Source organism: Hydra vulgaris, chromosome 10 (assembly GCF_038396675.1).
Source record: "Hydra vulgaris chromosome 10, alternate assembly HydraT2T_AEP".
NCBI lineage: Eukaryota > Metazoa > Cnidaria > Hydrozoa > Anthoathecata > Hydridae > Hydra > Hydra vulgaris.
Window position 1 is genome coordinate 51,412,756 of NC_088929.1, and position 12,994 is coordinate 51,425,749.

Here is a 12,994-nt window from a genome sequence, read left to right on the forward strand (position 1 = left end):
GAAATTTAATTTTAATTTATATTTTATAAATAATTAAAAGTTAAATATTCGGATTTCCCGAATAATTCTTCAAAAGGCAAGAGGGGTGGGCATTATCTGATTCGCCATGAGTTTTTGACAAAAGTATTTTTTAAAACCAATTAAAATCAAAAATGCTATTGTTTTCCTAAATATTTTTTTTCAAATTGATTTTTATGAATATTTATTTACAATATTTAATCATTTTAATATTTCCTAAAAAATTAATCAATTATATTGAATTTATTTTATTCAATTTTAGGGTTTGCAATTTATTCGCATTTATTAGTTAATGTACATTCGTAATTTATTGTAAATAAGTTTATGTGTTTCATTTTCATAACTAAAATGTCATAAAATCAATTAATTAAATTTATACGATTTACTTAAAACAAATTTGCATAATTACCCTTGTAATATTTGTATTGTGTTTCTAAGATCAATGAAAATTTTAAAGATGTCTCAAATATTGCATTCGGATATATTCATGTACTTTTCAAAAAGCTAATTAAAAATCTAAATTATAAATACTGCATACATAAATTTAATAAATAGAAAAAGGTATAAACAAACCTTTATTTATTTGTTGCTTTTCAGCATTATACTCTGAATTACTATTCATTCTAAATTTTAAATGTAAAATTTTATTGAAAAAGTAAGTACAATGAATGGTGAAGTTGCAAAACATGTGGCTGTTTATAACAAACCTGTTTCGAAGCGTGCCATAATCACAACAGTAATTCTGGTCTATATCAATTTGCTTAACTACATGGATCGATTCACAGTTTCAAGTTTGAATTTTAATATGTTATTATGATAGTAATTATGTATATATATTGATTATATACTGCATGATAATATATAATACATTTTCATTATAATATTATTTCTTTTTATTTTTAATAATTTATACATTTTTAAATGTCAAAAGTTTTCAATTTTTTTTATGACATATATATATATATATATATATATATATATATATATATATATATATATATATATATATATATATATATATGCATACATACTTTATATAAAAATTTTATGAAAAGATGATTATTTTAGTTTTGAAATTGTTTTTTAGCTTTTTAAGTTTTTCCATTACCACAATTTTTTTAGATTGATCATAGAGTGAACATCAATTAGAAATGCTTAATTAGTTCATGTAAAGATTACGTTAAAGCCAAAATTTTGAAAAAAAATTGTTTTTTTTTTTTTTTTTTATAGGATCATTAAGAAATTCACCCATAAGCAAATTCCTCTTCATTAAAAAAAAAACAAAATTAAATTGTGAGAAACCTAAAAATAAAGAGTATAATTTTTTTTTAAATAAAAAAATTATTTTTTTATAACATTTAAAGTTTTATTATCTTTTTGTTATAATATTGTTTAATTTAAAGATATTTCATAAATAATTTATAAAGATAAAGGCTATAAAAAACTTTAAATTACATTGCGTTACTTTAAAATACACAACTTACATAAATTTGAAGTATATAAATATGTATATTGAGTAAAGTCATATTTTTTTGCTTTACGCTTTTCTGTTATACAACAAAATCTTATAACAAGGTTGCAGGCCTTATGCTAAACATAACCTTTTATAATACCAAAGTTTTAACCATGAGATATATAGTAATCCATGGAGATTTAATGCATTTAATGCAAATGTCTATTAATGGCTTAACATTTCAAATCATCCTTTCAAAAATCATTGTCAGTTCTATTACAAAAGGGCATACATTTAAACTAGAAAAATTGTAATTTAAATACAAATAGTCAACAAATGGAACACTCTCCTAGTTGACATTGTAAGTACACAATTCCTGAGTAATTAAAAAGAAAACTTTAAGGAAGAAGCAATCACTTATGATTATGTATATATATATATATATATATATATATATATATATATATATATATATATATATATATATATATATATATATATATATATATATATTTATATGACAGGTTGACAGGCATTCAAGCCTTCACAATTATTTGGTTTAAACTTTATATATGGTTAATAAAATAATAAAAAATAAATAGTTACATATTTTGGGCAAAGAGCCAAGTATGGTTGTCATGACTTTTTTTTTTAAATTTATATTATTTAAGTTGGGACTTACCAAAAAAACAGAGTACTGTTAAAGACCAAGAAAATTTTAACAGAAAACTTAAAAAACTGTAAATTACATCAATCAGGAAAATGTGAGGATAAAACGGAGTTCCAAAGTATTGATGTGCAAGTAAAGAAGCTAAATGAAAAAAATTTTTATATGCGACTTTGTTGAATGACCAGTCAAGCAAGAATGAGTTTTGGTTGATGGAAAGAGATCATAGCTCATATAAGCAGCAACCATGATAAGACCATGTTTTGCAGAAAGAAAAAAAAGAGAAACAACTATACAATGATGGAGTAGTGGTTGAACTTTGGAAATTATAGCAGGTTCAACTACATTTACAATACATTTTTAGACCTTGCTTAGAAAAGAATAGGCATCTTTAGAAGGGCCATCCCAAACATGAAAACAGTGCAGGGACAAATAAAAAATTTGTAGAGGTAAAGAAATGGAATCAGAAGTACTTCATTCAGTACATTCAAGTACATTCAGAAGTATTTCATTACTAATGAAATTAGTGAGCATAATAAAGAGACAAATGCAAATTTTAGTAGATAAATAAACTCTCTTAAAAAGTATTTTCAGAAAGTTTTATCGATATATCATTTTTTGAAATCATTTTTTATGTTAAGATTTTAAAATTTTAAGTTATAGGATTGCATTATGTATCACTGAATCACAAGAATTGTTGAAAGGAATTTCACACATGGTGACACACAGAAGTTGCAAGTTTGTCTAGTTCATGTAGTTATTTTATGGAATTAAATTGTTTGTTAGTGTTTTATATCCATTAAGCTTTGGCGTCCCGGAACGTTATTCCTGAAATGAACCGAGAATCACGTTATCCCGGTAGGAATGTAACAGTAAAAATGAATCGGGACAAAAATTTTTAAAGTGCGGTAACGTCTTGGTTTAATCGGGACAAGGTTGGTTCAGTAATAGTTGAAACCGCACGTTTTGGTTCATTTCCTGATTGGAAACCGCACCAACCAAGATCAAACCGCACCAGTTTTTTTTGTTTAATACCGTGACAAAAATTTGACGTTCCGTTACGCTACCGCACTTTTCCAAAAATGTTATTTTATAAATTAAAATTATAAAATACAAAATCAAAATAATAAAATATCGTAACTTTTTTAAATATTTTTGGAACTTTCGTTTTTTTTTATTTCAAAGAAACTTAATCAACAGATGACTTTATGGTTGTTTGAAAAAACAATCAATGGCGTTTTATTATTTTTGTAATGACCTACTTTGCTTAAGTCAAAAAGTTTAGCTTCGATCCTAAGAGTGGACTGAGGTGCTAACCTAAATTTTTTTTCTTCTTTAGGTTGGTGCATCACGTTCATCATTGGCCCATAAGATTTTAACTGAGTATTCTTAGTTTTTGACCAGACTTGTCATTTTTGACGAGCCCCATTAACCTATAAAAGGTCTGTAAGCTTTATATAGGTTAATGGGGCTTGTCTACCGACAAACCATTACTTCTTGGTTTTTTACATTTTTAAGGCGCTTAAAAATGTAAAAAACCAAGAAGTAATGGTTTGTCCTGAAACGTCACGGTTTGTCACGTTATTCTTGGTAAGTTATAAACTGAGAATCATGTTAAGTCCCGAAACGTCACGTTATTCCCAGAACGTAGCGTTTCAATCAGGACAGTTTTTTTAAAAGTGCGGTAACGTCACGTAACGTTATTTTTTTGAACCGGGACGCCGAAGCTTAATATCCATACAATTTAAAATTAATATATCTCAATGAGGTATAGCAGTCATCAAATATTTCTAGCTAGAGTACAGCTTTTTTGTAAATCATTATATATTTTTCAAACTATTGCGACATTTCAAAAAAGTATTAAATAATGGAAATAAATAAATTAAATCATTCAGGTAGCCTAAAATATTGCTAGTGTCAGGTGAGTGGTCAGTGGTGAATGATAATCCGAGAAAAAGTAAAGTAGAGGACTCAGTAAGAGTGCTGTCATAGTTTAGAGGACTGGGTCAATGTGGTATCATAGGCCTTGCAAATAATAAAGAGAAGACTGATTGGGCGATAGATGGAAGGACAGAGTTTTTATAGATTTAAACCATATTTATCATAAGGCTTGTAATAGCATATATTGCTTTTTAATAAAACTTTTTGAAAATCTTTAAATCTTTAGTCTAAATTTTTTTGTATACAATATAATCTTTTTAAACAATTCTTTTGTAACTTTTTCACGAACAAACTATTAAATAACTATTTAATCATTCTAACAATTTTAATAATATATTGTTCCACCTAAACAGCTTTTTACGAGAGTTTTTAGTTTTTGCACAATCTATCTGTTTATTCATTAAAAAAATTCCTTATTATATACAAAATTTGGTTTTATACTTGTTATAAGCCTATGTTTGTAACGTTAATGTTACTAGAAAATATGCATAGCAAGCGTAATTTATTGTTTCTTAAAAAATTCTTTATATAAGTGTTGTCTGAGTTTTCACACGGGCTATTCATTTATTTATTTACAACATATTTGAAAAAAAATTTGACATAAAGCTATAAAAATTTAATATCAAGGATTACATGCTTGCATATAGATACCAATATTTGGAGCCTATATTAATATATGCTCCAAATCGAATGCTATTATAGTAGAAACAGATACAGTATACACTATTGTTGTAGGCGATTTTAATTGTCATGAAGGGTCAAGATTTTATGACAAGTTTTCAAATCTTGCTGCTAAAAACAATCTGGTTAAATCTGATATAAACAGGTTAAATAATGCTTTTACCTATATCAGTGTTGATAGTAAGAATAATTCTTGGCTAGATCATATCTTATGTAGCCATGCTGTGGATAAATTAATAGCAAATGTTTGAGTATTAACAGAAGTCATTGCATCAGACCATAGACCTTTAGTTTTTTCAATTTTATGCTCAGTAAATAGCAAAGCTGCTACAGTAGATAGTAACTCTACTTCCAAAATGTTGCCTTGTAAGCCGGATCTGCAAGCTTGTGACTATTCCATTTTAACTCAATATGAACAAAGGGTGGATTATTTATTTCAAAGAGTAAAAGTAATTCTTAGTATATTAAATTGTTCTGTATTTCATGAATGTATTGCTTCTGAAATTGATCTTTACAATCTGCTGTGGCTGACATACCTCATAGGGGCTTAAAAGTAAATTCGGAATTTAATGTTCCTGGATGGAATGACTATGTTGCAGATAAACATGAGTTAGCCAAGGATGCATTCAAACAATGGGTAATTGATGGAAAACCTAAACATGGAATTATCTTCGAAAGAATGAAAAAAACTTGGGCAGTATTTAAACTTGCTTTTAGGCACTGAAAAAAAATCATACTGAGCAAATTAATGTTGACATATGTGCACAGAACATCAATAATGGCGATCCTTTGAAGTTTTGGAAGAGTGTGTATGAAATTAGTAATATAAAGGCAACTAATCATGTTGCTAGTATTGGTGGAGTTACTGGTGACAAGGACATCGCCACTATGTGGAAGAAACATTTTCAAGCACTATAGTTCACTTAATGATAACTAGCATAGAATATAGTTTGAACAGAAAGTGCATTCTTTATTGCTAGACATACCTATTATAGTTAGTATTATAGATGTTAGTAATGCTTTGCATAAGCAAAAAAAGAGAAAATCTGCTGGACCTTGCTCATGGAATCATTTATATATGGAGAACATAGACTGTCTCTCTAAGTATTTTTTTTAGTTTATGCTTGATGTATGGCCATTTGCCATCAACATTTTGTGAAGCCATGATAATACCTCTAGTAAAATCTAAAATTGGAGACTTAACAAATGTAAATAATTACAGAGCAATCGCAATCTCTCACGCTTGTTCTAAAATACTTGAAGGTATTTTATTTGAAAGAATCGAATCTCATGAGAATGCTGATGATTTTCAGTTTGGTTTCAAGAAAAATCATTCCACATTGTCTTGTACATATTATTTAAAAAAGACAGTTGAATACTATATTTATAGAGGAAGCCATGTATTCACATGCTTTATAGAGTTCAAAAAAACTTTTGATAGCGTTAATTATTGGAAACTGTTTTCTAAATTAATTGATCAGGGTATTGCCAAGAATGTTGTCTTTCTACTTGCATCTTGGTACAAGAATCAAACTATCTTTATCAGATGGCAGAAAGTAAACTCTGATAGCTTTAACATAAGCAATGGTGTACGGCAAGGTGGAGTTCTTTCACCGTTCTTGTTCATAATTTATATAAGAACACTGATTTTCAATGTTAAGAATATGCATATTGGATGTAACATAGGTAGAACTTTTTTTAATCTTTTGGCATATGCCAACGATATTGTGCTAATACTCCATCTTAGTTTGCATTACAATAATTATTAACTGCATTATAAAATTATATATATATATATATATATATATAATTTTATAATAAAATTTTTACTATAAAATAAGTTTGTGGTGTTATAAAACACATTAAATAGATTTATTATGCCTTTGTACATTGATGGCAGTAAGAAAAAAGTCAAATTAATTTGTTAGTTAATGCAAAAACCAATAACACACTGAAAAAGTTTTATCTCATTTTGCCCAAGGCTTAAGTATATATTAGTTGATTTAGGGGCTTAAGATTACATTGCTATCTATATTTCATTACTAACTTTATTTCAGTATGACATTGCTATATATGCATAGCTGCATTATATGATAGAAAATTATAAGTGTAAATACTTTTTTTTGATTATTTGGTTTATTTTAACTAATATTAGTAATTAAATTATTTAGGTGTTTTGCCAGACATTCAGAAATATTTTGGTAACATTGATAAAATAAAAGCGGGTCTTTTGCAAACTGTTTTTGTATGTGCTTATATGGCATTTGCACCATTATTTGGATACCTTGGTGACCGCTATTCACGAAAGTATTTAATTGCAATTGGAATCACCATATGGTCTGTTACTACTTTTGCTGGTTCTTGTATGGGGCAGAATGTAAGATAACTATTTCAAATATTTTTTTGTATTTTATTTTATAAAAAATTAAATAAAACAGAACAAATATAAATCAAAAATTTTTTTTGAAGATAATCTTTTTAAAGCTATATTTATTTTGTTAAAATCGGAAAAAATAGTTTTTTTTATTAGAGAAATTAAGTGGGGTTTGGCTCCTGGTGCTCTGCCTCCATGGACAGGGCATGACAAATCATTTTTTTAAAATGATTGTTGACGTTTGTTTCTTAATTTATTGACGAATGTCTAATTTAAGAAGTATGTCAAATAACAGGGCTGACAACTCGGGGAGGGGAGAGAAGTCCCTTCCTCCCCCACTTTTTTTCTAAAGGTTTTTTTAGAATTTCTTTTTTTTTTAGAAATTTTTTTTTTTTTTTCAAAAAAAAAATGGAAATTCTAAAAACTTTAATTTCAATTCTTTTAATTTTTTTTTTATATTCAATTAATTTTTTATTAAATTATAAGGGAGTTTTATTTTCAAATAACTTTTGTTCTATAATAATTAGATATATCAAAGATGCTTATTGAATTTCATCAATTTTTTATAAATTCAAAACAATTTTTCAGGCATTTGCAAAATGCCCGCAATTTAAAGATAACTAATATGCAATAACCTTATGACTGTAAACTGTTATACATTAATACAAAAGAGTGAATTTTTCTCAATTTAGTTTGTTAAATTTTTTTTAATTATAAAAAAACGTATAAATTTGAAGCAATTGTTAATAAAAGGGAGCTAAAAATAAAAAAAAAGTTGCTTTGACATTTCTTTTTTTAAACATTTGAAAATAATAATATAATATTAAGTATTTAATAATAAAGTATCATATTATTGGTGTCGTTAAACGCACAGTAAAAAAATGAAAAAAAAAATGCAATGTTTTAGCATGGTTTTTTTAAAAAGTAATTGCAAATTTTAACTAAAAGACAAGAGGGGCCTTGTCAGTATATACTAAAAGTAAAATGGTCATATTTCTGGATTTTCTTGGAGCCATAGGTTAAAATTTTCAAGAAATTCTTATTTTACTAAGCATTCTCAACTGTATTAGCAAAACCTGAGGCTTATAGTGACATGGCGGAGTTGACATGGAATACAATATAGTTTAGACTTTTTATAAATGCAGTCATAATTATAGTTGATACTACAATTTTAGATTTTCTAACTATCTTATATATATATGATTAACTTAATTAAAAAAAATAAGAAGAAATAATAATAATGATAGTAATTGTGATGAAAATTGTTCTTTAACACTAATTATTATTTACTTATTAGCAACATATAAAAAAATTGTTTAAAGTATTGTTTGTTTGACATACCATTATCTCATATATACAGTAATGAAAAAGATTTAACAATATTTATTTCCAAAAACCATTTTTGTACCATGTAATGCATTTATTACTAAAAAACATTTTAATTTAAAAAACAGCATACATGAACATAAAAGAAAAAGAAATATAAAATATGTTTTAGTACTTTGTATGGGCTCCTTAATTCTTTAGAATTAAAGAGCCCAAGAGAATTCTTTAGAACTCTATTGATAGTGGCAACAAGAAATTCAACACTAACCTATCATTATGGCTTTTTTCAGATCTGCTAGTGAAGTTGCAGGTCTTGTTTTAAATGAAAAATGCTTAATGCATTAGCCTAATGTGAGTTTGACGTCATAAAATTCTCTCTATTTTTTTATTTTTTAAAGCCATTACCTTTTTTAAATCTTTTCAATAATATTAATTACGGGCAAAAATGAGTTAAATATTATTTAGCCTGTTTTTTTATTATTACTTTTAAGGAATTATTTTCTTTTGTAATTTTTTTATATTAAATAATTAAATTTAATATTACATTAAAAAAAATATTTGATATAAACAAATTTCTTTTCTTGCAAAAAAAAAGCAAAGAATTTTTTTCCAAGCACTATTTATTAAGATTATATTGCTGTATATATCATTTATTAAAAAATAATTGCTGCGCTTTAACTTTTGTTATAAAAAAAAGTTTAACTTATGTTTGCTACATATTTTTGATGCAGCCACGGAACACATTTATTTAAAATTTAATTTTGAGTTTAAAAAAAAAATGTTCAAGAAGGAAAATTGATAAAAATGAGCTAGTTTTTTTTAAGAATAAATTAAATTTAAATATTAAACAATATTTAGTAATATTTTTGAATAAATTTGACAGTTAAATTAAATCCAAGCATTAACTTCAATTTTAATAAACTTAAATTTATTTTTTTAATCAGAATTAAATTATATATTTTTTAAATCAAAATTAAATTAGATATATTTTTTGAATAAAATATATATAGTTTTATTTAATTTATTTTTTATTTAAAAAAAAGAATTTTTTTTTTAATTGCAAATTATACAAATTAGAAAAACAAGATAAAGGGAGTAAATTCCAAGATGCTAGCTTTTTAGCGCCCATTTAGTATTACTATTATAGTATTACTAGAGTAGTGCCCATTATAGTATCACTAAAACTAGATGAATAAAAAATTTTGGAGCACTAAAGAGCAGTCACAGTAAAAGGAATTTTAGTAGATGGTACAAGAGGCACTAGCTCTTTAGAGCAATGTCCGTTATAGTATTTATAGATAAGAGAAAGAGAAGCAACATTACGACGATGTGACAATGGTTGTAGGTTGGCTGCAAGAGCAGGTCCAGCTATGTTTACAAATCAAGTCTTCTTAAGATACGCATGCAGTTTTTTATCTCGCATGACCATGTATAAGTTTAAATAAGCATAAATTTTAGACAATTTAGTCACGACCATTTATTTGTTTTTTTTAATGAGGAAAGCGAAATATAAATTGCTATCTGTTTGTAAAATATATTTGTATAATTTTAATGTAACAAGTATATATGTAATGAATGCATATATTTCATGCATGTATGCATATATATGAGTCTACCTCATAGACTTTACACCACTTTTTCAGTTATATAATTATATTTAATTATTCATCAGTATTCAGACATTTAGCTTATTTGAATAAAATGTTTATTACGTACACAGAATGTCCATGGTTCAAATCCTACCACTATCCAATGTTTTGTTGTTTTACTTTTAAATACCGCTGCTCATATGTTTGCTTTGTGACCATTATCTTTTCTTTTTTGCATATAAAAAATCTTTTTTGCATATAAAAAATCTTTTTTTTGTATGTTTTTGAACGATACTCATCTTTTCACATTCAGGTTTGTTATACCATTGAAGCCTCTAAGTGTATGTATTTTCTAAGTAAGGCGCACACACTTATATACATAGTTTCTGAGCTTCTATTATGCCATGCCATCTTCACATAGCCTTAAATGTTGCATATTACCTTTCTACTCATGTACAATTTTTATCCCAAATCTTTTAGCGCATTGTAATTTTGGATACCTGTTGCTTTTTACCATTCAGCCCAGTGTGCTCTATCCACCCCCTCTCTTTTGGTTTACTATATTATTGGTGAAATATACATAAAAAATTATTAATAATAAATCTTTGCTAACTTTTGTGCTTTTATACTAGACTTCCAACTCGTTTTTTTTTGTTTTTCTGTTTTTGGCTAACTCTTGCACTAGTATAATCTTTTCGCGTTCTTCCCTGAGACTCCAACAGTTTCGCTAAAGTAACTGGTTATATGTATGAACTTACAAGACAAAAAACCCCATGCATCTCTTGGGAAGACATGCAATGCGTTTTTGCACCTTGATTAAAAGAGAAAGGACATCATTCAAAGATCCCCTTAATTGTGGCACCATTATTCCATACAAGGACCTATTTGAGATATATATAGACAAAGTACAGAATCCAAAGCAAGCATGATAAAGAGATGCAACCTTAGCAGATGCTAATTTTGCAGTCAATTTGATATATGGTTTCCAAGAAAGTTTGAAGTAAAGGTTAATCCTATAAGACGAAGGGTAGATGACTCATCAAATACATTACTCTTCATAAATATAGGAAGATATAGAATGTTGCTATAACAATTGGCTGAAAAAAAAAAGATTTTTATCCGAGTTAAAGTTCACCAACTTCTAAAAGCCTCATGCTGTACCAGAAGTGAGATTCTTTTCAAGCTCAAATGCCCCCTCCAATCAATCAGAGAGTGTTGGGTTCTTATCAAAACAAGAATAAATGTTAGTATCATCAGCGAACAGTTCCACTTTAGATGTGAAAATTTCTGGATTGTGAATGTAAATTAAAAAAAGTATAGGGCTAAGGGTAGAACCTTGAGGAACCCCTGAAGTAACAAGAAATGAAAAAGAGTGCTGACTCTTGAGGACTACTTTTATACTAGGATTGGTAAGGAAGAATTCAATAGTCTTAAAGTTGTTACCTGATATACCGTAAGAAGTTAGCTTATAGAGAAGACATATATATATGAGAAGCCATAAAATTTATTATAAATTTCCAAATGATCAAAAAGATTAGTTAAAAGTTTTTATGTTCCACTTTAAAAATATATAAAAATTTTCATAATCTAAATGGCAAATTCATCTTTTTCATAATTACTTGTTTATTCATATCAGTCTTTTCCCACACTATATGCATGTTTTTATTTAACTTTAAGTCTAATATGCTCTAATTCTAAATATAATAACTCTATAATTATTTTTTTTAGAGTAAAAAATATTCTATTTTAATAAAAATATTCTATTTGAAAAGAATAATTTTTTGTTGTTTACTTATTGTCGTGTTATATTCTATATGTATTCTATATTTGTTCTATATTTCAGTCATTTTGGGGTTTCTTTGCTCTCCGTGGTTTTGTTGGGATTGGTGAGGCAAGCTACTCGACAGTTGCACCAACAATTATTGCTGATCTGTTTGTTGGTTCACAAAGAAGTGTAGCTCTTACAATATTTTATTTTGCTGTGCCTTGTGGAAGGTAGACCTTAGTTCTTTTTATTAAAATTAAATATATATTTTTAAATATGTTGATTCGTAAGTGAAAGTTATATATTATCACTATTTTTCTCATCTTAGAAATAATTTTTTTTTACATATACATAAAAATTAAACATTTAAAATTTTTTGCACTTTCGTTTAGTGATACATTATTATACTATATTATTTCTGATAAGTCTTTATTGATAAAACACTGTGTAAAATGAAAAAAATTTGATAAGTGATTTTCTACTAATTTATTATTGCTCTGTTCTTTTAAGAACATTATATGCATTATTATACTATGTATAAGAATGTATAGCTATATAAAGTAATGTGCGCATATATTATATGTACATTATGTAGTAGCATGTTTTATATATGTTTGTGTGTGTGTGTGTGTGTGTGTGTGTGTGTGTGTGTGTGTGTGTGTGTGTGTGTGTGTATGTGTGTGAGTATATATATATGTATGTATATATGTATATAAATATATATATATATATATATATATATATATATATATATGTATGTATATATAACATGCTATTACATATATATATATACACATATATGTATATACATACATACACACACAGATGTATATATATATATATATATATATATATATATATATATATATATATATATATATATATATATATATATATATATATATATATATATATATATATATATATACACACACACACATGGTGTATAAATTTACAAAAGTGAATGTCTTTATGATCTTGTGTTAGTTACTAAAAAGTAAACTTAAAGGCTTTAAAAATTGTAAATTCTAGAAATGAGCTAAACATGAAGGCGGGAGAGAATATGAGTTTGTTAATAGTCACACAAAATTGTGTTTTTGCAGATAAAACAAAAGATTGTATCTTACTTCAACAGAAACCATGGTAGTTTTGTTAAAAAAAGAAAGAGACAAAACCTTAC

General features: G+C 26.4%; 1 protein-coding gene across 1 annotated transcript in view; it reads left to right on the plus strand.

The window, feature by feature from the left end:
- Positions 1 to 462: 462 nt before the first annotated feature.
- LOC100213566 (protein spinster homolog 1) overlaps positions 463 to 12,994 on the plus strand; it is a 51,051-nt gene continuing 38,519 nt past the window's right edge. Inside the window, exons 1-4 of the mRNA XM_065808276.1 lie at positions 463 to 579; positions 675 to 809; positions 6,932 to 7,137; positions 11,893 to 12,044. Of these exons, the coding sequence (XP_065664348.1) occupies positions 683 to 809; positions 6,932 to 7,137; positions 11,893 to 12,044 (485 nt within the window). The 5' untranslated portion in view covers positions 463 to 579; positions 675 to 682. The remainder of the gene's footprint in view (positions 580 to 674; positions 810 to 6,931; positions 7,138 to 11,892; positions 12,045 to 12,994) is intronic.